General features: G+C 38.7%; 1 protein-coding gene across 7 annotated transcripts in view; it reads right to left on the reverse strand.

The window, feature by feature from the left end:
* Nucleotides 1–15,345: 15,345 nt before the first annotated feature.
* Nucleotides 15,346–26,612, reverse strand: part of LOC126281243 (uncharacterized) — a 981,147-nt gene continuing 969,880 nt past the window's right edge. For 4 of the 7 annotated variants that reach the window (XM_049980026.1, XM_049980027.1, XM_049980029.1 and 1 more), the window contains 2 exons: nucleotides 22,886–22,976; nucleotides 15,346–19,086 (listed from right to left, as the gene is read on the reverse strand). In XM_049980026.1, the coding sequence (XP_049835983.1) occupies nucleotides 15,353–19,086; nucleotides 22,886–22,976 (3,825 nt within the window). In that variant the 3' untranslated portion in view covers nucleotides 15,346–15,352. The remainder of the gene's footprint in view (nucleotides 19,087–22,885; nucleotides 22,977–26,612) is intronic. The other 3 variants (XM_049980028.1, XM_049980030.1, XM_049980032.1) reach the window with 1 other exon arrangement.

Here is a 26,612-nt window from a genome sequence, read left to right on the forward strand (position 1 = left end):
TTCCTTGTTTAGGACCCAGACATTGAGATACTTCCAGTGACCATATCACTGGTCTTCTCTTATAGTAGTGTGGAGGGGGGGGGGGCTGCCATGCTTGTCTGCTGCCACACCATTCCTGACTTCTGCCCCCTACTCTCCTTCTGCTGTTGCCATCACCATCTGCAGTGCGCACCACAGAACTCGTGGATGTGTCATCATTTGTGACAAGATTGCGCGGAATGAAAATGACAAGTGCAACAGCTTCATTAGCAAAATTAAAAATTACGATGGAAAGTGCATAATGTGCGAAAAAATCAGTACTTATTGTGATAATACTTGTCTGAAGTGCGAACACTGAAAAATCTAGAGATGAACTTGTGTGTGCAGCATCAACAACCAACACAGAACATTTGCAAGAAAATGGGGCGTCTTCCCTCTGCTATTGTAAAAACGCGCGGACAAAGGAATAATGTGTCTAAAATGTGAAACAGTTTACCAATGTAAATGTGCAAACGTAAGTTCAAAACGAAAGACTTGTACTGTTTGAATTGCTGCAAAGACGAAATGCATGAAAATGTAAACAGCAAAGACACTAAAGCATTTGTATTAGATGAAATTCGTGTGTTAAAACTAAAAAAAGATTAACTTAAACAGCAGTGTGAATTTCCAATGTACAGTGATGTGGTAACAGAAAATTTGACTAGTACAAATACAGGCAACAGGACCAATAAACATTGTCAAAAATGCCAGAAAACTGTGAGAAGTGGTGTTGAGTGCATGGAATTTGGAAACATATTTCATTTTCGATGTGGAAAAGTAGATCCCTCACTAAAGGGACAGGACATAATCATAAAAAACTGGAACTGTGATGAATGTAGTTTGAAAATTATTAGGCCCAAAGTATGTAACATACCCGATTGTAATGGATCTGAAGATAATGAAGTTCACAAAATCTCATCTGAAGCCAAACACACAAAGCAGAACAACATGAATTGTGGCACAAAAAGCACAGATTTATTTAAATCATGGATAAAGAAACACAGCAAAGAATCTTGCAGCAACGCAGATTTGATGGTGCCTGTTTTGAAATTGAATAAAACAAACAATGTATTATATGCAACAATAAAGAACAAGATGAAGCACAGAGTAAAGAAATATGAAGAGAAAAAACAACACACATCAGAATCTACTCTGATAGTTTTGGAAGAGGGATGGCTACAAAAACAAAGACCCTGACAACTCAAAAAAACATGAAAATTGAAGGCTTAGTGAAACCTGGAACAAGATTTAGCCAGATCCTCACCAACACTGAAGGTTGCAGTAATTTGTCAAGGAGTGACTTTGCTGTTCTTATAGGTGGTTCCAATGATGCATACCATAATGAAACAGCTGCAGCAACAACAGCTCTGAAGACAACACTGGGCAAGTTAACAAACACAAATGTTATATTATTTAAAATACCTCATCATTACAATTTAATTGAAACATCATGTGTAAACAGAGAAATAACCAAAGCTAGCAAATATTTTGAAACAATTTGCAAACAGTTTGAAAATGTAATGCTTTTAAATATTAAGTAATGTATCAGTTGTAACCATGAACCCTCTGACAGTTGTAACTGCTTGAGAACTTGTCATACAAGACATGGTCAAGGTCTAACTGAAATAGGAAATACACTGCTGGCCAAAAAAATACTTATTATGGTAAATAACAAATTATCTTGTATCAGCAATTTGGAACATTTGTCTCAAAACTCAGAATGAGATCAGGGAAAAGGTCAGGGAAACATATAAGGCCGACCAAGCCTGAAATGTGTCGGACTTGGTCAAAACCTAAAGGGGACACTAAGGTGAGCTGTGTACCAAATCTAGATGGCTTGACGTTGCTGTATCAGAATGTACAAGGACTAGGCAACAACATGTGTGATCTGGAAGCAATTTTAAACTGTAATCTTAAGGAGGTTTCTGTGCTGTGTATCAGTGAGCACTGGCTTTGGGACACATAGATTTGTGCAGCAAATACACCAGACTTTGATTTAATAAGTAGCTTTTGCAGGGAAACTTATAAATGTGGAGGAGTATGCATCTACATTAGAAGTAATGTTAAATCTAAGGAGGTAAAACTTAGCAAGGTGAAGTGTGTAGGAAAAGATTTTGAATGTTGTATTTGTGAACTTACAGACTGTCAAACTACCATTGCTTGCATCTATAGTTCCCCCTCAGATGACTTTACCCAATTCTTATATTATATAGGTGATCGATCTTTTAAATAAATTGAGAGGCAGGAGACACAAGTCATCTTAATTATATTTTACTCTCTGTTATGATGCTGGCTTCTGCAGGAGCATTATTCGTAAGAAATGTATATTATCTCAGGATGTGGTTATTGGTGAGAGATGAAATATAACCTTGTGGATGAAATATATATATGTATATATTTAAATGTTTAATGTTGCCTTGTTAACAAAATCATTTCCAATTTTCAGCATGTACAAAGCGTAAATAATATGGATGATGTACATATAGGTTTTGAGAAGGTATATTACATCACGATTCATCTTTTCACATTGATAGCAATTAAGCTGTAGGCATGACTTCCTTTCATAAAAATACGCTCTGTGCTTTTCTAAAGCAACATATTTATATTTTGTAACACTACATAGTAAGACACAGACACACACAGCCTTCCTGTTTAAATGATCTAAAATGAACTTGCTACAACATAGTTTACTTGCACATTTAAACTTTTAATACTTTTAACAAATACCACAATATATATTGTAATAATCAAATATTTACAGTGACAGTTCAGTCATTTGATAAATATGGAAATCTGTTAGGAAAATCAATAAACTACATTTTAATTTTGACAACCATACAGTTGGCATCCTTGCACAGAATAATAGTTCTTGGATGCATGCAAAGCACTTTTCACTCATTCTTAGACAGGAGCATCCCTGAAAGGCACTTGTGTGGAGGTGCTAGCTAATTTATTGTTTTATGCACATTATACATTTAAGAGAGAAACTCTCCTACTGGTTTATTGAACAAAAATACACCTGCCATACACAGATCACAATTCTGATAGTACCAAAAAGTACAGTGGCTTAATACAACAAAAATATTTGGAAATAGTATACTGTACCTATGGAGATATAATACAATTGTGTTTATATACAATTAAATATATATGTACACACTTATACAAAAATATCACTCGTTAGTTAACACAGTCCAGAAATGAAAGTATGTAAAATTAATTTATGATATGCCATAAATTTTAATTCACTTTATCTAGAAGTATACTCTCTATCTATTCTGGAAAATATAAAAGAATGAGTCAACAGTTATGTGAGATGCCATTGTGACATGACAATTGCTTCATCAAAAGAACAGAACACAGAAGACACATACTGTGTATAATGGTTGTGGAATTATTTAAGCATAATAGCAGATGCATAGCACATCAGAAACTAGAATCTGTAAAGAAAATTTAAATTTTACAAGCATTTTCGAAAAACAAGGAAAAGAACAAACAGTGGAATGATTATAAATGAAAGAAGTGTTGATGTATGGCATCTTGCTTCAAGAAAAAGAAATCATGAAATAAAACTCTTTCAAATTTTGTGACTGAAAGAACATGGAGAAATACTCTCTTTACATAATTTACTAATTCACATGATGGAGAAAAAAAACAAACAAACATATATTTCATTGTCATGAATGAGCTCAAAAGTGAATTCAAATGCATAGTTTTCAGACATTAATACAACATTAATAACTTTCAAGATATCTGCTGGAAGATCACTTCTGAATGTGTGGTTATTGGTCAGCAGATCATTACACAGATATCTAATGTTACAAATTCCTTCAGCTTGTTAAAAAAAAAGTTGAATTTCGAAAGAGATGTAGGTCAGTTAGCCAAACTTATTAAAAACTCAGTTGCTGAGTTCTACTTCATGACATTTTCTGTCTCTAAGCTGTGACAGAGTCTCTCTTCCAATACTAACCATCGTGCTTTGTTTTTATAGTTTCATTTTTCTTGCACAGGGCAGTATTTATGTATAAGTCATTTGAAATAAATGTCTCATCTGAAATGCATTACCACAAAAACTCCACAATGAAACTATGCTCCACAATGAAACTATGCACCTTTGGACATAAAAAAGTCTAAAATATGTAACCTCATCTCACAAAATGTTATGAAAAGCTATTCATGTGACAAACTAATATTTTATCTCAAAAGTGTAAAATTACACAATCGTCTCCAGTATTGAAATACTTGGCCATTAGCATTACAAAATATGGTTTATGTAGTTGCAGTGATTGCTCCATGAAACCAATTTCACTCTTTGTGAAGTGAGTAACAAAATATTCATGTAATTTGCTACCATCTCCAGCAATGGAGGAGAACATTTCTTTTGTTTCTTCTTGGGTTACATTCTGTAAAATAAAGAGAGGACAATTTCAGTATGATGATTTTCAGACATAAAAGTGCAACTAAACCAAGACAAAAGTGACATAAACAACATTAATAAGTACTACAGTACTGTTCATAATGCATCCTAGAACTGAATGACATAGCTTGATCTTGTGAGTTCACAGTTTTTTTCCCTTTTGTTATCTAGGCTGTGAGGCAAAAAGTTGAAATGAACCAGATAAATAAAGTCATCGTGTCAGATAAGAATGTTATCCAAATGAAGGATTTGTGACATGTCAGTACAATAAAAATCTTGGGTTTCTTCCCACATCAGTTCACTGAGGTGAACAATGTTTCAGAAGGTATATACACTCCTTCCAATTTTCTGGCAAAATGCTAGTATTTTGCTATCCAACTCCTTGCATAGTCACCAGGAGTGACTGAAATTCAAACCCCCATGACAGACCCTACACAACAGTTTGTCACCTGACCCTGTGTTTGCATGGAGAGCAGCTTGCATTTGCTCTCCATTGTCACCACATGAAATGCAGCATGTCACTCCCATCTTATTGCTTCCAGTGCAGGTTGACAAGATGCACTCAAGAAAAGAGACTTAGGTAAAGACTGAAGAAAGATACCATAACTGGATTCTTACTTTATGCTAACTCAGCCTTCACAAGAATTGGTCAAGCTCTACACAAGAAGGAACAAATGTTTGAGCATCATAAAATACAACCTTGGGCTTCATAGATCTGAGATCTATTACATTCCTTTCTAATATGGAAAGTCTTTACATCAGGCTGACACAGGGCTGTATTCTGTACATTGTACTGAACATACGTGCAATGTAATACGAAGTTATAGATCAATCAATGTTTGCTAAGCAGTGGTTAATGGAGGAGCATAAGTTTAATTTCAAGAATATGTCTGTGGTCTGCCCAGCAAATGGATCCTGCAACACTACAGTTCAGGAGGCATTTAGATCAAGTGTGCCACCAAACCTCATACACGTGGTAGGGATGTTTGCCTTCAGTGCAGTTCATAAACCTGCACTGGAAAAAGTAAGACATGTATTTCATTGAGCATCAGTGCAATATGTAAGCCATATAAACCTAGGGCTGGGTGTTGGTTAAATTGCTATTGAGGGGCCAATGCGGTGACCCACCATCAATGGTCAAAGACAACCGGCTATGGGTATTGGCACTTTTACGAAAGATGGAAGTGTATAGCACAGGCCTTCCGAAACATTACAGGCTCACTGTGAACTGACACAGCAAGATATCCAAGAAGAGTCAAAAGCTTTAATCATACATGCCAAGGGAAGTGACAAGAAAGGAATATTGACCTTTTGTGAAGCCTGCAAAGGAAACACTCTCCTCTCATAGTTAAAGACAAATTAGCATAACATACAGACTTTTTCAAGCTATTAGAAAGGATGGTAAACTGGTGAATTCTTGGATGCCTCAAGTCATATGGGCTCCTATTCTGATATCAAATTTGGCTTCCATGCATTCTAATACACAACTAACCCCTGGTACATTTGGACTCGCCAGCTCGAGACACTTTTGTAAATTGCCACCACCTAATTGCTGTGTCCTCTTATCTGCATAAAACACACAATAGTGCCTGGCATCATCATAATCTATCAACACTCCATGGATGTAGTTTTTGGGCCACCTGCAGATTTTCATAAGTAACTTGTTATCTCTAACTAGGCTTTGTGTCCGGATTGGAGTGATATAAGTGGATGATGTGAACAGGAGGATGGAGAATCCCAGGTATTTGCTCTGAGTGTCACAGTGTTTGGCATCAGCATTAAAGCAGTTCATAACCACAGTCGGCCAGATGGTCTTACCATCACTATATGTGGATGACTTTTGCCTCCAGCACAGTGCTGCACAATAGGCACTACTGAGCATCACCTCCAGCACCCAATGGCACAAAACTGAATAGAGAAATATGGACTTCAGTTATCTCTATCAAAAGCCCATTTATGGTCCCTGAGCTCTATGTGGGCAACAAATTACTAGAATTGATTGAACACTGTTTCCTGAGTTTTCTCCTTGACATCAAGCTGATGATTGCCACCTGTATTTATCTGAGCTGAAAGCCAACTGCATGATGAAGCTCAATACACATTGGTTCCTCAGTAGCACCAATTGGGAAGGTGATCACATGACTCAGCAACATTTTTACAATTCACTATGGGTTGGTACGTATGGATCAAGTTGCTCTTTTAGTATAATATTTCCTCAGTCTGGTGTACCATAGTGGCATGACACTGACAACTGGAGGTTCCATGTGAACTCTATCAACAATCTGCTGGAAGAGACAGGAACCCCATCGCTAAGAGTCTTGTGACATCAGTTACACGTAAATTATGCAATAACAATCCACCAGATGCCCAAACGTGTGTTACTATGTTTTTTTTTTTCTTACCAACAATCCATCAGATGTCCAATCACATATATTACTAAGTTCTTTTTCATCACCATCACGACACACTCTTTATGAACCAAACATTGAATAACCAGCCTGGACGAAAATAGAAACTCTGAGAAATGACCTGTAACCTCTTTCACTGGTTTATGCATACAAAACTCTTCCTGGGGTACCTCCATGGTAACTGATTCATTCTGTGATCTTTCTAGCCTGAATCTGAGGTCAAGGGAGAACAAATACTACCCCAACCCAAAAAAGTCTACATTTATGGTTAAAGAATTAACATTTGAGTTGGCTTTGCTTTCAGTCACACAGGTGGCTCTGAACAGTGATCCATACCGAATGCATGTACTGTGTTTACTGTTGAAATTTCAGCCATCACCCAATCCCTGCATCACATCAGTAGAGAAAGAGCTTCCTATTTTGCTGTGATTCAATGAGATGCTTACTAACGACTGTTAAATGTTACCAACATTTAATACTGGTATATGACATCCAGTACCAGTTAGCAGTTTCACCATGCTGCTTCTTCATTACGTTCATACACCTGGCTGATCAAATGGCCAAACAATTCATGAAAAGATTTTTAGATCTTTGATGTACACTTACAACAAAGGCATTTAATTTTAAAATTATTGCTGGAGGAGTAGGAAATTATAGCCACCCCTAACAAATTAAGATAAGGTAAGTGAATCACAGTTGTTTGAATGACATCCCAAAGATGTCACACCAGGTAGACCCACGCATTTCATCATAATGAAAATGACTCCAACCTAATTTGTTTATGACCCCCTGGACAATGGCCCATATTCTTGGGGAATGTACCACATTGTTCAGCATGAGGAAGGAGCTGAAGTTGGATACATTCATAGCTCTCACAATCTCAGGCACAAAATAGCCGTAAAATAAATTTTGTATTTCATGAGAATGTGTTGTTGTTGTTGTTGTTGTTGTTGTTGTGGTCTTCAGTCCTGAGACTGGTTTGATGCAGCTCTCCATGCTACTCTATCCTGTGCAAGCTTCTTTATCTCCCAGTACCTACTGCAACCTACATCCTTCTGAATCTGCTTAGTGTATTCATCTCTTGGTCTCCCTCTACAATTTTTACCCTCCACGCTGCAACTACATTGCATTATCCTCGTTTTGCTTTTGTTGATGTTCATCTTATATCCTCCTGTCCATTCCATTCAACTGCTCTTCCAAGTCCTTTGCTGTCTCTGACAGAATTACAATGTCATCGGCAAACCTCAAAGTTTTTATTTCTTCTCCATGGACTTTAATACCTACTCCGAAATATTCTTTTGTTTCCTATACAGATTGAATAACATCAGGGATAGGCTACAACCCTGTCGCACTCCCTTCCCAACCACTGCCTCCCTTTCATGCCCCTAACTGCCATCTGGTTTCTGCACAAATTGTAATTAGCCTTTTGCTCCCTGTGTTTTACCCCTGCCACCTTTAGAATTTGAAAGAGAGTATTCCAGTCAACATTGTCAAAAGCTTTCTCTAAGTCTACAAATGCTAGAAATGTAGGTTTGCCTTTCCTTAATCTTTCTTCTAAGATAAGTCGTAAGGTCAATATTGCCTCACGTGTTCCAGTATTTCTACGGAATCCAAACTGATCTTCTCCGAGGTCGGCTTCTACTAGTTTTTCCATTCGTCTGTAAAGAATTCGTGTTAGTATTTTGCAGCTGTGGCTTATTAAACTGATTGTTCGGTAATTTTCACATCTGTCAACACCTGCTTTCTTTGGGATTGGAATTATTATATTCTTCTTGAAGTCTGAGGGTATTTCGCCTGTTTCATACATCTTGCTCACCAGATGGTAGAGTTTTGTCAGGACTGGCTCTCCCAAGGCCGTCAGTAGTTCCAATGGAATGTTGTCTACTCCGGGGGCCTTGTTTCAACTCAGGTCTTTCAGTGCTCTGTCAAATTCTTCACCCAGTATCATATCTCCCATTTCATCTTCATCTATATCCTCTTCCATTTCCATAATATTGTCCTCAAGTACATCGCCCTTGTATAGACCCTCTATATACTTCTTCCACCTTTCTGCTTTCCCTTCTTTGCTTAGAACTGGGTTTCCATCTGAGCTCTTGATATTCATACAAGTGGTTCTCTTTTCTCCAAAGATCTATTTAATTTTCCTGTAGGCAGTATCTACCTTACCCCTAGTGAGATAAGCCTCTACATCCTTACATTTGTCCTCTAGCCATCCCTGCTTAGCCATTTTGCACTTCATGTCGATCTCATATTGTATTCCTTTTTGCCTGCTTCATTTACTGCATTTTTATATTTTCTCCTTTCATCAGTTAAATTCAATATTTCTTCTGTTACCCAAGAATTTCTACTAGCCCTCATCTTTTTACCTACATGATCCTCTGCTGCCTTCACTACTTCATCCCTCAAAGCTATCCATTCTTCTTCTACTGTATTTCTTTCCCCCATTCCTGTCAATTGTTCCCTTATGCTCTCCCTGAAACTCTGTACAACCTCTGGTTCTTTCAGTTTATCCAGTTTCCATCTCCTTAAATTCCCACCTTTTTGCAGTTTCTTCAGTTTTAATCCACAGGTCATAACCAATAGATTGTGGTCAGAGTCCACATCTGCCCCTGGAAATGTCTTACAATTTAAAACTTGGTTCCTAAATCTCTGTCTTGCCATTATATAATCTACCTGATACCTTTTAGTATCTCCAGGGTTCTTCCATGTTTACAACCTTCTTTCATGATTCTTAAACCAAGTGTTAGCTATGATTATGTTGTGCTCTGTGCAAAATTCTACCAAGCGGCTTCCTCTTTCATTTCTTAGCCCCAATCCATATTCACCTACTACGTTTCCTTCTCTCCCTTTTCCTACACTCGAATTCCAGTCACCCATGACTATTAAATTTTCGTCTCCCTTCACTATCTGATTAGTTTCTTTTATTTCATCATACATTTCTTCAATTTCTTCATCATCTGCAGAGCTAGTTGGCATATAAACTTGTACTACTGTAGTAGGTGCGGGCTTCGTATCTATCTTGGCCACAATAATGTGTTCACTATGCTGTTTGTAGTAGCTTACTCGCATTCGTATTTTCCTATTCATTATTAAACCTACTCCTGCATTACCCCTATTTGATTTTGTGTTTATAACCCTGTAGTCACCTGACCAGAAGTCTTGTTCCTCCTGTCACCGAACTTCACTAATTCCCACTATACCTAACTTTAACCTATCCATTTCCCTTTTTAAATTTTCTAACCTACCTGTCCGATTAAGGGATCGGACATTCCACGCTCCGATCTGTAGAACGCCAGTTTTCTTTCTCCTGATAATGACATCCTCTTGAGTAGTCCCCGCCCAGAGATCTGAATGGGGGACTATTTTACCTCCGGAATATTTTACCCAAGAGGACGCCATCATCATTTAATCATACAGTAAAGCTGCATGGCCTCGTGAAAAATTATGGCTGTATTTCCCCTTGCTTTCAGCCATTCGCAGTACCAGCACAGCAAGGCCGTTTTGGTTATTGTTACAAGGCCAGATCAGTCAATCGTCCAGACTGTTGCCCTGAAAAGGCTGCTGCCCCTCTTCAGGAACCACACGTTTGTCTGGCCTCTCAACAGATACCCCTCCGTTGTGGTTGTACGTACGGTACGGCTATCTGTAATGCTGAGGCACGCAAGCCTCCCCACCAACTGCAAGGTCCATGGTTCATGGGGGGCATGAGAATGTAGTACTTCTATAATTGTGTTGACAGCTGTCACAATCTCATACACGAAATAGCCATAAAATAAATTTTGTATTTCATAAGAACGTAGTACTTCTATAATTGTGTTGGTGTAGGAGATGGGCATGTAGGATGAGCCCCAGCCAAGGGCAGCCACCCACTGAACCACTACCATGCACTGATATTCTATACATAACATTCACTGATGTCTAGCTTGGGGGAAAGGAGCTAGGGCTGCTCTTGCAGACTTAGGCCTGAGAGTCACCAACCTTGCAGCCCCCCTCCCACACAACCACCTTTGCCTGACACTTCTACAAGGCCACCATTTTGCTTTTATACCACAGTGCATCAGAAAGTCTGTCGTCATTTATCACCGTGCCGATTAGAATGGTGTCAACATTTTACTACTACATTTCATTTTCAGGAACAGAAGAAAGCTGTTGCTTCTGCATCATATCATCTATTTGAAATCAGTGCAGAAACTGAGCCCCTAAGTACCATATGGTGCAGTCATTATTTTTCCCCTTTTTGAAGCCTTATAACAACAGTGTGAAAATCATAATATGGGTTCTTCATATCATGTATAATCTTTACAAAACAATGAAAATTCTGTAGGGAGGTGTGAAAGTTAGATTTGGAGAAAAGAATAGTGCAGACGATTTTGCGGAGTGTTGGACACATCTCAAAGAAATCAGTACATGTTAAATCTGGGAACTGGTGGAAGACAGGAAAACATTGAAACTGAAATTATTGAGTTTTCAAAGGAATGACATGGTGGTATAAAGAGATATCAATTTTGTCTCTCTTGTGTATTGTGGTTCATATTGTGAAACCCGAGTTTCTCCTAGCATATAAAATATTCATATAATTTAATTGAATGCAGCCCAGTTACGTCTTCAGTGTCCACTGTTATTTCAACAAGTGCACACCCTGTCATTTTCAAGGCACAAATGCAGTAAGAACACACTGTGCAAGGGAATTTGAAATCTAGGTATTCAGAGCGTATCCAAAAATGTAAAACACACACACACACACACACACACACACACACACACAGACAGAAAAGGAGAGGCGGGAGAGGGAGTGGGGGAGAGCATAAAGTGTGAAGTGAAAACTCCTTATTCACTTAGATGTAGGTACTATTTGACAGTTACAATTATTTGGTGGTTTTATAAATTTAATTATTACAGTCTACAAATCAATGAAGTTACTTATCCCCATACCTGATGCCTCCACTTCCTCTCCTTGTTATGGTGTTCGTGCATTTCCTAAACACCTTGAGGTGATTTATTCTTCTATAATGCTAGATTTGCCAATTTTCAGTGTTATTGGCTCTGATTTGTAAGAGATACAATTGGTTAGAGCCTGTCCCAACATGCTCATCCCTGTCCTCCAGTCATCCCTTTCCCATCCGCTCTCATATGAATCACTTGATTTTTTATGTACTCTGTCTGTACACTTTTCACTATAGTTTTTGTTTTGGATGGACCCTAACTGGGCCACTACAATCACCAACATTATCTTGGGTACTGTGGATGTCTTTTGGCTGGGCTGCAATTTCCCATTAAGCTGCAAGTCACCACTGACAGTGGGTTGGTGATTACGGAATTATTTTCTTCATCCATGATCACATGGCTACTGCGCATGCATTGTCCATAGTGGCACTGTAACCAAAGTGACGTGATTACTGGTGAATCAGTTCACCCTCCTTTATAGGCTGTGCTGAGGCCGGTAGGCAGATGATTCTTCCAGTCTCGGCAATTACGCCGGGCTCTTGCAGCCCACCAGTCAGAGTCTCAACATCCGTCTCACCTGTCCATCAGTATTGCCACATCCTTGGGGGCTGCCTTGGGTGACCCATCACTCCCTTTGGTCCCTGACACTTACTAATGTTTCAGCTCTATGCCAGCACACTCCATCGATATCGTCCCAAGCAGTCTCACTGGCTGAGCACTATCTTCCAGCTGCCGCCAATGCAGCAGAGACCACAGCAACATCACTCTCGCTGGCCTGTTGGTGTCGTCACACCCTTGGTGGTCACTGCTGATCAAGCACTACCTTGCCAGTGGTTGCCAATGTCTGTGCTCTTGCTACCATGCGTGGGCGCATAAGGTGGTGATGTGGTTGTTCCAGCGTTCCCAACATCTGGGCCAACACACTGCTCATCCTTCTCATCTCCACTGGCTGTCGATGATCAAGCTCATGACTCCCATTAGCTGCAGGTGCCTGGCCAGCCCTGTCATGTATCCAGCAGCTGCTGTTGGTTGGGTCTCTCCTCCCATTAGCCACCGATGACACCATCACAGTTTCCCACTGTTGCAGGACACCTGTAAGTCCTTCTCATGTTCTTCTGTGCTTTCTGTGTCATCTTTGGCATGTTTCAGTATATTTCAAGCCCAAGCATTTCTCTGGGTGCCTGTGCATTGTCTGTCTTTCTTTTCAGTGGTGCATCTTCCTGTCATTTGCACATGTCATCGTCCTATGCCTGTGGCACACCTGGTGACATCTTCACCGACACTTTGGGCCTCCTTCCTGGCTCTCCTTTGCATGTTTTTCTGCACACCATGCATCCTGGGAGCTACCATGACGCCTTCAGTTCTAATGGCTGTCAGTGCCCTTGCAGTCGCTTTTCCTTGTGGTGTTCCTCGTGGACCCTCCACCCAGGGTCTCTGGGGTTCCATTTCCCCCTCTTCTGTCATTTCTTTTCAGTTGAGATCGCCCCACTATCTCCTCCTAAGCTTGGAGGAGTATTATAGCTAGTCCTTACCTGAGTCACTACAACCACTAAAATTACTCCTCCATGGTGCTGTTTATCTTGTGGCTGGCTGAAGGCATTTCTTTGTCAGAGGCACCAATTCCCTGCTAGCTGTACACTCACTGCTGACAGCAGTGTGGAGGCACCAGTTCCCTGCTAAGCTGTACACTTGCTGCTGATAGCAGCATGATGATCACAGAAATATGCCCCTCATCTGCAGTCATGTGGCTACAGATGTATGTGTGCACACTATCAATAGCAGTGCTGTGATCATAGTCCATGTGATTATGCACATATCAGTCTGCCTACCTTCATAGGCTGTGTTGAAGCCACAAACAAGCAGAGGTTCTCACACTAGGGCTTGCCGCATCCCAGGAGGTCACTGCTGATTCAGTGCTGCTTTGCCTGCAGCTGCCAATGCATGCTGCAGTAGCAGCTGGCTCATTGTGCTACTGATGCTGCAAGTCTCAATGGGTACCATCACACCACACTCGTTGCAGTGTCAATTACCAGGTGCCTGCTGTGTCCCGCCGAGCATTACCAAGTGCCAGCCATGCCCTAACCACAGCACCACACTGGGTCCAGACCATATCCAGAAGAGCTTTATCTATTGTAATACCATATGCATTGTTATTGTTAAACTTGTGGAATAAACCCTTGCAGATTTCACTGGGAACTACTGTTTTAATTTTCTAATAGATGATTGCTCCAATTATCTTTACGTTCTTTCTGATATTGTTTTTGTATTAATTTGTCTGCTTACTTTTAGCGTATATTTTTAAAGCCACTACAAACATAAAGTGATGCCACTGGGTGACATGTATTGATAATTACTCTTTGAAACAGTAGCCTGCCATTAGTTGAACTCCAGTGTTGTGATTGTAATTATGTGACACTGCACTATGTGTTAAAACATTCTATATGTTATCTAGATGTAATTTTGAATGTTTTTGAATACTTTTACTCTTAGTGGCATGGATACATTGTGCTTATACTTTCAGGAAATGGTGTTTCATTTGGGAGATTTGCTGATGGTGCGCTATGCTCAAAACATGTCCACAAATATAATTTTTTACAACTATTGATCTGTTGAGTTTAGTGACCCAATAAACCACAGACATACAATGTGCTCAGAGTTTCCATAATGGTCACAGGCCTTCTTCTCAACTTCGTTGCAACTACCTATAGTCAAGAAGTCAAACAATGGGAAGTCCAGTTTGGAATACCAGAAATACTATAGAATGGACAGACTCCTCTCACCATAAAGACAATACATTGAGTTACAGGCTGGATCATCAAAAAGACAGTTACATACGACCTTTCAGTGAAGACCTTCTTCTGAAAAGAAAGAAACACAGACATTCACACAAGCAAGCACACCTTCTATCCACAGCCATTCTGACTAGAATGCTTGTGTGTGTGTGTGTGTGTGTGTGTGTGTGTGTGTGTGTGTGTGTGTGTGTGTGAGAGAGAGAGGAGGGGGGGGGGGGTCTATTTTGGACATTGACCTTTTTGGCCGAAAGCTTATTTTGTGGCAGCCTTTTTGTTGTGCCTATCAGTGACTCAGCATCTCCACTATATGGTGAAATGCATACTCATTACTTATAGTACCTGTTATCTTGTGTAACACTTCATCATACTCAAAAGGAAGTGTTTATTTAGCAGTCTATTAGTCAAATATAAGCTCCATTTATTTATTTGTGTTTTCAATTTTTGTCTTTAATTTTTAGCTTAAAGTTTTGTAAACATAAATACAAAATGTCTGCTGTAAAACAATATATGTTGTTGAGTTCTGTTTGACTGCATAGTATAAAATGAAACATGTTGTTAATTACACTTCAGCAAGCAAGTTCGAAAGCTTATTAAGCATAGAATCAGTTGTAAGTAAGTCAGTTCCGAAATAAAAAGGTAAGGTTGTAGGCTTAAAATTTCATACTTGTCGGTTACTTTAGAACTTTCAGCTGTACAAGTAACTGATATGAAATGTGTAATTTCTAGCATCTATACTTTTTTAAATTTTTGATTGCACTTACCAGTTTTAGCACCTAAGGCAGATTCCTCTTTGAGGCCAGCTGTGCTCGTTGCTCCCACTCCTCTCGCCTCTGCTGTATGCGCTTGAATCTTGGAATGCTGCTTTCTTCAACCTCTGAAGCATTAGTCTCATTTTCAGTCTGGGTATTCAGTCTCTCTGCTGCTGTTTTGCTCTCAGTGCTTACAATGTGCAGTTCTTTCTCTTTATATATGTTTGCCCAAGCTCTGTGTGGAGTTCTTTCTGAAGAAATGAAGCAACTATCTGTGCGCTGTGATTCAGGAACAGTTTTATTTCTAATGCGTTTTTCGGGGCTCATGTTATCCTTTTTATAGGGGGATAAAATGTTCTCGTTTATGTTTGTGTTCTCATTGCTTGCAGTGCTGCTTCCACTTATACTTCTTTGATACTTAAAATTTGCTGGGCTGCTGTGTCGGGTATTATTCACGGGGGCAGCTAATTTAATAGGTGGTTCAGGAACTATGTCTGTGTGGTGTTTTGACTCAACAAGTGGTTCCTTAACAGGCAACTTTTTCCTCTCTTCTTTAGGTGAATCTCCACATTCATTTTCTTTGTCACTATCTCTTGATTTTGTTGCCTGAGTGTCAGAGACGGCTTGGTTTTCCCGGTTCTTTGATGAGAGACTTTGTTGGCTAAGAACTTCAATATCACTATCTTTCAGTTTAAGAGATCTCCTAGCAAATACTTTGAGTAACTCAGGTTCTTCCTCGTTTTTAAGGCCTATCTCTTTCGTCACTGACTTTTTACGTAGAACTACTTCGTTCATACTATTCTCGAATACACTGCCTGACTCTGATCCAAAAGTTTCTTTTGATTTTGAGCTCCTGTGGCTATTATCTGTAGAACTTGCCTCAGAACAGACTGACTCACGTCCTGATGAAAACCTTTCAACAGGAGGAAAACAGTCTTCCTCCTTTCTGAGGATGGGGTCCCTTTGCACAGATTTTTTACGAATTACTACATCTTGTATACCAAAATCTTTTGTACTTATGGACCCTTCATACTTATTTATGGTCTTCATATCTTCAGATTCGTTTAGGATATTATCATTCAAAGGGACGTGAGAATCTGGAGAATCAAAACTAGACGATTGTTTCTTAAAAGCAAACTTTGATGGGTGGCGTGCTGTTTGCATTTCAGATGATATTGAAACAACTGAGTAATTTCTATTCTGTTGACTTGGAGTTGCTGTTAATGATATACTTCTCTTTGTTTTCACAGGATTGTTTATTCCTGCTTCTGGCTTTGCTATTTCTTCAAATGCAGAAGCAGGTTCACATATCTTCTGTATGCCATCCGATGTGTGGCCAGCAGGTTTTCCAGTTACATTTCTACCATCAGCACCATCCTTAACTGCTTTGAACTGTTCTTCTCTAAAGAGCTTCTGCTTAATGGAAGATGTTGTTCCATGTGTTTCCTGGGATGTCTCAGAAATGAGTGATGCCCTTTTTGCTTGTTCATCGGCATCATCTGTCTGTTCAGTCTTTATACCTAACTTCTCATCAATACTTTTCAAACGACTTCTTTGTGGATCAGGTTTATCAGTATCAAAAATTACATTCACTGCAGGCTGACTATCAACACGATTCAGCTGGATTCTGAGAAATTCAGGAACGTGTTCTGATGCAGTAGCAAGCCGAGGTTCACGTTTTGTTGGTTGTGGCCGGGGAGTAAAATTGTGTGCAAGTGAATCTTTTTCCTGCTGAGATAATCCAGGGGGTGTTTTTGGTAAATCAGCACTTTTCCTGGCATTATCAAAACTCTTTGCAGTACTTTCTTGTCCACTTAGCATTTCAGGTAAATTCGACTCAGTTTTTGTTGATTCTTGTGCAGTTATTACCAGCTCATTTGGCTGTTGAGTTGCATCATTTATTGCTGCTATAGAAGGCCGAGTGTCTACTGAAAGGTCAGCTTTTACAACTTCTTCCATTGTATTTTCACCTTTATAGATATCCATGTTATCCTGCTGCATAAAATGTGAACTATTCCCTTTTAAGTCTGTTTTAGTTTCTTCATGTTTTGTGAATGTTTGTGTGATAGTGATACCATCAGTGCCAGGTGGCAGCACTACATGTTGAGTGTAGTTGGTATCATTTTCACTACCTGAGGATGTTTTTGGTGGTTTAGACTCCAGCACAGACGAAGTTTTTGAATAATGATCAGTACTGATACTTTCTGAAGAGGCAGCCTTTTCAAGAGATCCTACATTTTCCTTAGCTAGAGGAACTTCAGGAGATGAAACACTTGTGAATATATTTTCAATTGTTTTTTCTTTTAGAACGCTTGTTGTTGATACATAAACATTGTTTGCAAACAGGTTTGTCTTCTCATTGGCAGCGGTTTCATCATAAAACAATAATTCTTTTTCCATTGGTTTTGTACTCAGTGGTCTTTCACTACTGATTGTCATAATTTTTGTTTCATCAGCAGATATTGTTGCTGAAATTGTGCTTTTGTAAGATATTGTTGTCTCTTCTACTTCTCTTACATCTTCCTGAAAGCTCAGATCTTGGCTTTCTTTGACCATGTTACTTAATGTATTGCTTGTATTTGATGCTGGTTTTTTGTGAGTTTTCTGTGAAAAATCTATATCAGTTCTAAAGCTCTGAGACTTTTTGATTGGAAATTTTGGAGAGCTTGGTTTCTCAACTGTGTTCACCAAGGAACTGCATTCTCTTTCATCAGTTTCATCATACGCACTAGGAAGTGGTTGCTCACGAGTTAGTGCTTCACCAATTCTGAAGGAAGATTTGTATTCATTTTCATTGGAGAGAGAATCTTGACTTTCAGATCTTTTATCTGCATTTATATGCTGCAATGAAGTGGAATTAACTTCTTTGCTACCTCCTGCGCTATGTGATGTCCACACATGTTTCGGAGGAGAAACAGAGAGATTTCCATGCATCACATCTGGAACTACTTTTTCTGCTACACTTACATTGTCATTTTTGTCAGTCACTAAAATATCTGAGCCATAATCATTTGGAGGAATGGAAGTAACTTCAGGGACTTCAAGAACTTTTCCTCTTTTTTCTATTTCAGGACTTGGTGGTAAATTAATTGGCTCTACTCTCTGACGTGAGGCAGCAGAACTTCGTGGCTGTAATTTGGTATTATGATGCCTAGATGACGCATGGGAAGTAAAATCAGTGAAAAAGTCATTGGCATATTGCCCACCTTCATTTATTCGCTTTGGTATCAGTGGTGGAGCTGAAATCTGTTTGTTTAAGTTATCACCAAGATTGCTGTCTACATCATCTGATTTTTCCTTTTTCTTTTTCCCACTACGTCTCGACAAGAGCCGTCCGAAAAAGGTTGTTTCCTCTTTCTTTTCATCTTTTTCTTTATTTTCATCCTTATCTTCTGCAGTGTCTGCTTTCTCATCTTCATCCTCTTCCCCAACAATGCCAAACATTTCCCTTGATTTTGTGAGAGCTTCTAGGGCAATTATACTTGACATATTCATTTCAAGTTCTGAAGCAGATGCTGCTCGTTTGTAGCGGCTGCTTGAAGATGCTTCAGTCTGTCTGTATGCAGCATTTGACCGGCTTCGAGGCAGTTTGTTCACATGTTCTCCGGGAGTGAGAGCTAATCCAGGAGGGAGAGATGCAGATTTTTGTTGAATTTCAATAGGCAGATTCACAAGAGGTGGCAGCATGTGTTCAGTTGCAGTGGAAGGCCAAGCAGGAATTTCAGTGTCATCATTCTTGCTAAATTCAGATGCGTTTTCTGCAAGCATCAGTAAATAAAGCCATGCATCAGCGCTTATGAACATGCAAGCTTTGATATAAATGTTTCATTACAAGGTATTAAATTAAATAAACACACATGTATATAAATAATGAGCCATGCTCACTGAAAAGACATAACATGCAGATTTGGAAAATATGCCATTGGTGTAGCTACAGAAGAAAGACTGTTAAACACAAAATAAAATCCTGAAAGCACTGAATAAATGAAAGTGATTTTGTGGTATGAGAGCAAAGTCTGAACTTGTTGTACATGCAGTGTAGTGAAATGGGAGGGGAAAAGCACACAATAAAAAAAATGTGACATGTAAATATCATGATATTTCAACTCACACAACAATGTGAATATTATTAGAGCTATATACACTTAGTCATATTTCAAAATGTAGAAAAAATGTATTATTGCAAATTAGTGATATTGTGTAATTAATTATAAACATTGGATCATACAAAGAGAAGGAGCTTAAACCCTAATCTTTCTTCCTTTCTGCATGACTAAGTAAAAGAGCTACATGATATACAGTATGTTTGGAGAGAACATTAGACATAGATCAAAAGAACATCAGTTTACCAGTAGTAAATAATGATAAAACATTCTTCACTATACTAGAGCACATTAAAAAGTTACCAGACTTGCACAATATTGGCATTGATATCAATGGTAAATGTCATACATTCTGCATGATAATCTCAATAAGTGTCAATTACACTTTCTGAATAGTTTTGTTCACATATCTTTCGAAAGTGATGACTGTGTCTATTTCATTCAGATGGATAAATCCCAGTAATGTATATTTGTTCTGAGTAGTTTATCATACGAGGGAATTCATCCAAAGCTGGTGAGGATTTACAAGGACTCAGATACTTCATACCCAGAAATTGGAAGAAAAAAAATCAGATGTTACTGTACTACTCCACATGAAGGACATACTAAAAATAGAAGCACAGATCAAACACTGAGAAAGTGTACTGTGTGGCACTGAAGCATTTGCAATTAAGAGTTTATGAAACAGCTGATACCAGAGAAAATATCAGCAATCAGAGCAATGAGGGTGGCACTCATTACAAGAAAAATTAAGGAAGACCTGCAGTGTAAAACAATGTATAAAAATCCTTCATCTTGACAATTCACTTGTCACCTTAGATGTGTCACAATTGGAAAAGTGAGCAAATTAAAGCATACATTGTTAGAATAACCACTGTATTCACCAGATCACTTGCTGATTGCACTCTATTTCTGAAACTGAGTACAATTTTGGCTGGAAGAGCATTCTGAGTTCACAGAAAACTTTATGGTTGCCTTGATGGGAATTTTGCCGAGTGTAGTGCCTTCCTTAACCATTTGTCCCTTCACACAGTAAATTGCAAAAATATAAACTGGGACTATATTCTAAGAGTAAATAGATTTTTCTGCCGAAAAAGCCACAGTCATTCACTGCTTAACTGATAACTTTTCAACTTGCTCATGTAGTTTGACTACATGCAATGAGGTGACAAAAGTCATAGGATAGTGATATGCACATCTACTAGTGATGGTAGTATCATGTACACATGGTATAAAAGGACAGTGCATTGGCAGATTTGTCATTTGTACTCAGGTGATTCATGTGAAATGGTTTCCAACTGATCATGGCACACGACAGGAATTAACATACTTTGAATGCAGAATGTTAGTTGGAGCTAGACACGTGGGATATTTCATTTAAGAAATCATAAGGGAATTCAGTATTCTGAGATCCACAGTGTCAAGAGTGTACTGAGAATAACAAATTTCAGGCACGACATCTCACTGCAAACAATGCAGTGGCTGACAGACTTCTCTTAATGACTGAACGCAGTAGTGTTTACGTAGAGTGGTCAGTGTTAGCAGAGAATGAAACTGCATGAGATAACCACCAGAGTCAATGTGGAATGTATGATGAATGTATCCATTAGGACAGTGAGGCAAAATTTGGCATTAATGGGCCATGGCAGCAGACGACTTACATGAATGCCTTTGCTAATAGCACTACATTGCCTGCAGCACCTCTCCTGAGCTCATGATCATATCGGTCGGATGCTAGGCAGCCATGGCCTGGCCAGGTGAGCCCTGATTTCAGATGGTAAGAGCTGATGGTAGGGTTGAAGTGTGGTGCAGACATGAAGCCAAGGACCCAACTTGTCAACGAGACACTGCAAGCTGGTGGTTGCTCCATAATGGTGTGGGGTGTATTTACCTGGAATGGACTGGGTCTTGTGGTCCAGCTGAACTGATCATTAACTGTAAATGTTTATGTTCAGGTACTTGAAGACCATTTGCAGCCATTCATGAACTTCATGTTCCCAAACAATGATGGAATTATCACTGGGCCACAATTGTTCGTGATTAGTTTTAAGAACATTCTGGACAATTTAAGTAAATGTTTTGACCACCCAGATTGCCTCATATGAATCCCATCAAACACGTATGGGACATAACTGAGAGGTCAGTTCAGGCACAAAATTCTGTACCAGCAACACTTTCACAATTATGGATGGCTGTAGAGGCAGTGAGGCTTAATATTTATGCAGGGACTTCGAACCTTGTTGAGTCCCTGCCATGTTGAGTTGCTGCACTATACTGGGAGAAAGAAGTCTGACACAATATCAGGAGATATGCCATGAATTTTGTCACCTCAGTGTAAAGTAAAATGTTTACAAGATATGTTATATAAGTGGTCATGATTCTCAGTTGGTTCAGTAACTTTCTTTTCTGAAATGCATTCCACATCCATATAAGAAAGTACCATAAAATAATGAAAATGAAAATAATTGCAAAATGGAATGAAAAGCAGAAATGTTTGAGTGTCATACATAGTGGAAGTTAAATAGCACTTGTATAAAATCAAGTCCTGTAGAATGTACTAAGTTGAAGTGAACTGAAGAGACAGCTTTTACTTATAGAGTTAAGAAAACTTTTTGGATAATAGAATAAAACAAATGACATTTTTCACAAACAACATATTTGTTTCCAAAATGAATTTTCTCTGTGCAGTTATATGTGTGATGATTTGAAACTTTTTGGCAGATTAAAACTGTGTGCCTACCTGGTACTCAAAATGCAGACCTGTGCCCTTTGTGGGCAAATGCGCTGCTCACTGAACTTTCCCAGCACGACTCATATTATACCCTCACTGCCTAACTTCCACCAGTACCTTTTCCCTAGAGTCCAAACTTCACGCAAGTTCCCTTGCATACCATATGGAATTAGTACTCCTCAAAGAATGGATATTGCACAGAACTGACTTAGACATAGCATAGGGGACTGTTTCCAGAATCTGACAAGAAGTTTCAAATAAGTGCTGTCTATGCTGCAGAGTTAAAATTCACTGTGGAAATAATCTGTAACGTTCTGTGCTATGTCTGCAACATAAGCAGGAGAACATCTGTTTGGGAAGGTAGGAGAGAGGTACTGGCAGAACTAAGACTCTGGAGGTAGGTTGTGAATCATGCCTGGATTGATAAATCTGTAGAGTTCTGCCCATGAAAAGCAGAGGTTTTGGGTTCACATCCTGATCTGGTTTGCAGTTTTAATCTGTCAGGAATTACATTTTTGTTGATTACCCATGGATAACTGTTGGTAACTTGAGATTTATGTTGCTCAATGTGTTTCATTTTTCCAGCTTTACTTGATTTGCAAGCTGAACAAGGAGCTTTATTAGCTCCTGTTACTCCCCATTGTATTACTTTTTTCATAAACATAAACAAACTTAAGAATATTACACCTTGGCACTCATAGACAAGGTATTGGTAAAATATACCTTTCCTTTGTTTCACCTCTGGACTTGTACTCCTGCAAGATGCTTCTTCATTTACTTCTGGGGTTGTAGGCAGGGAGCTCCCAGCAGAAATCTATGAACATGGAAGAAGATAGCCAGTTACAATTATGATACATGCTGTTCTAATATTTTGTTACTAACTATTAAAAAAAATGTGTAAAGAGATCACAATTTTTGGAAGGAATGTGTTACTACTATGTACTTTATGAGTAAAGAAACGTAACAATGCCCAACAATCATATGATATTATAAACTTGGGTGTAGGCTAGATTTTGGATTTCATATCAAAACTCAAATATGATACTGACAACAGATAGGGTAATCACCCCTCATTCTGCAGTACCTGCCCTTTTTATGCGTATGCACTAAAATAGGATGCAAGAAATTTAATGCGTAGGTTAAAGTGGTCTTGGTCAAGAGAAACTTTTTGCCAGTAGTTTCACTAATTATACGTTTCTGCAACCTTGGTTTTGTTTTTTAGTGGGCCAGATCTGGTAAAGATTTAAGTTACTCTTCAGTTCTTGAAACTGCTAAATCTATCTGATTACCCAAGCAAAATTTGTTGAATTGCACACCACTATAAATCGATGTGCCAGTGAATTATTTAATTCTGTGTTTTATAGTTACGAATTGGTGTTATGTATACTTAGTTTTAACAATTAATTTCTCTGGTGACTATAAAATCTTTGCTTTTCAAGTTTGTACCATTATGCACATCATAATCTCCAATTACAAGACAAATAACCTGGCAAATAAAACATGTACAATAAATTTTGCTTGGTATGTAAAGCAAATCAAGTGGATAGCACTGATTGGTGTTTATGACTTTAAGCTAAAAGGGGCTGTCAGCTAGTTGTAAAAAGAAAACAGAGGGCAATGAGAAAGGATATACCCAACAAATGGAATGATTGAAAGGAAAAAAATCATGATCTACTCATAATAGCATCTGTGAGAAAGAGAAGGCTGTTACTGTGCTACTCACAATAACCAACAAACTGTACTCCAGCTCCTGCAGTCTTAAACCAGAGGCTCAGACAGTTGGGTGAGGTTCTCTGATGCAGGTTTTTGTACCTCCACCATTGACAGAAAACCAGAGGCTCAGACAGTTGGGTGAGGTTCTCTGATGCAGGTTTTTGTACCTCCACCATTGACAGAAAGTTGTAGAACCAACACGCCCTGCCCCCTTAACACCTTAAATGACCAGGCACAAGAAATGGCTACTGTGGTACTGGAGTAGATGTGCTGTAAATATTTAGATTTTTAGGATAGAGAAATCCCTCCACAGACATAATAATAATCGTTCTAATCTCAGACAAGGAAGAATGCTGTCCTCATTAATTAAAGAGAGTAGCATTCATAATGGCAGATCAGAGAAAGAAAATGTTAATATAGTATTAGTTACCTTCAGGTGTGTCTATGGAAAGGTCCCAGAACTAGTCTTGCTGATAAGTGGCAACAATGTCCACATAATAGTAAGGACAGAAACCTGGCTGTAAACAGGTGTTAATAGCAATGAAATACTAAATTCAGATTGGAATGTACAGTATATTGCAGGGAGAGATTGAATTCCAGTAGTGGGGGCATGTTTATAGGTGTAAAAAATTTGATAATAAGAAGTGATGTTAGTACAGATTCTGAATGCTAAATAATTTGGGTGAAGATAGTGTTAAAGATGGATCAAACATGGTCAGTAGGTGCTCTTATTGGACCCCCTGCCTCAGTAACAATAGTAGTGCAGCATTTGAGGAGAAACTGGAAGAATATTTTATTTAAATCTCCAGGTTATAATATTAGGTGGAGACTTCCACTTACCATCTGTGGACTGGGATACTCAAGTGATTTAGATGGGTAGTCAGGACAGAGAACCATGTGAATCTGTTCTAGATGTTTTATCTGAAAAGTATCTTGAGCAGCTAATCAGGTAACTGGCATGTGAAGGCAACATATTAGATCTCTTTGTAATCAATAGGAATGAAGTTTTTGGCTAATTTAGCATAGACAATGGAATCAGTGATCATAAGGCCATTACAGTTATCACTCAGCATGGTGGATGAAGAAAGATAGGAAGATATTTCTGCTTAGCAAAAGTGACCTAAAACAGATAGCAGATTACCTGTATGGTGAATATGAAAATTTCATCGCTAGTACTGACGATGGTCAGCATCAATGGACTAAGTTCTAGACCATTGTATAATAAGGCACATGCTGTACAAAGTTGCAAGGGTTGGGTTGACCTGTCATGTTAGACAGTTAGTATGAAAGAGAACTTCACTGTAAATCTGAACATAGCCAAAGCTTGACACACAAACAAAGACAGAGTAAAGCCAAAATTAATGTGAGGCGAGTCAAGTGTGAAACATTCAACAAATTGGAAAGTATAATTCCACCTACTGGCTTGACAAAAATCCTAAGAAGTTTTGGTCTTTTGTTAAATCAGCATGCAGATTGAATCCGTATGTCCAGATACTTTTTTACCATAATTGCATCAAAATGGCAGATGACAAAGACAAGGCTGATATAGTAAATGTCTTTTTCCGAAATTGTTTTAGTGAGGACATAGTAAATGTCTTTTTCCGAAATTGTTTTAGTGAGGACGAGCATGCAGTAGTTCCTCCTTTAAATCATTGCATAAATGTCAACATGACAGATAGTCTCTTCTAGAAGCAGTGTGCTGCAGGTTGCTGGAGAAGAGAAGCATTCCTAATGGTTAAAAAAGGCACAGGTCATTCTCTTTCTCAAGAATACTCATTGAACATAAACACAAATTTGTAGGCTCATGTCTCTGGTGACAGTCTGTTGTAGAATTTTGGAGCATGTGTATGCTTGCACAGTATGAAATTTTTGGATGCTGAAAATTTCATATGTAGAGATCAATATGGGTTCTCAGAACAACAGTCATGTGAAACCCAGCTCACTCTGTTTGACAACAGATCCAGAAAGCGGTATATACCAGTACCCAGGTTGATGCCACCATGTTCCTTTACTTCTGGAAGATGTTCGAAATAGTTCTGTAGTTCTTAATGAACAAAATGTCAGCATATGGAATATCAGACCATTACATGTGATTCTTAAGGTAGAGTTATCTTCATACACAGAAATATCTTCAGATGCACCTCAAGGGAGAGTTATCAGACACTTACTGTTCACAAATTATATAAATGACCTGGTGGATAATTTCGGAAGTTCCACGAGGCATTTCACAGATAATGCTGGTGTATACAGAGAAGTCGCAACACTAGAAAATTGTAGTGAAATGCAGGAAGACCTGTGGAGGATTGAGGCTTCACATGTGGAGTGGCAATTGACTTTCAACAAAAACAAATTTAATTTACTGCATGTACATAGACAGAAATACTCTTTTTTGTATGATTACACTGTTGCAGAACAATCACAGGAAGCAATCATGGCCATAAATTATTTCGGAGTTGTGTACAGAGTTGTTTGAAATGGAAAGAGCACATAAACTAATTGCAGTTGAGGCAGGTGCTGGAGTGAGATTCACTGGAAGACTCCTCAAGAAGTGTAGTCCATCCACAAAGGAAGTTGTATAATAAACCCTCATTTGATCAATACTTGAATACTGCTTGTCAGTCTAAGATCTATACCAGATAGGATTCATAGAGGAAATATAAAAGATACAAAGCAAAGAATTGTTTTGTTACAGGATCATTTTGTAAATGTGAGGCTGTCATGGAGCGCTCTGACAACT

The sequence above is a fragment of the Schistocerca gregaria genome, chromosome 7, assembly GCF_023897955.1.
Source record: "Schistocerca gregaria isolate iqSchGreg1 chromosome 7, iqSchGreg1.2, whole genome shotgun sequence".
NCBI lineage: Eukaryota > Metazoa > Arthropoda > Insecta > Orthoptera > Acrididae > Schistocerca > Schistocerca gregaria.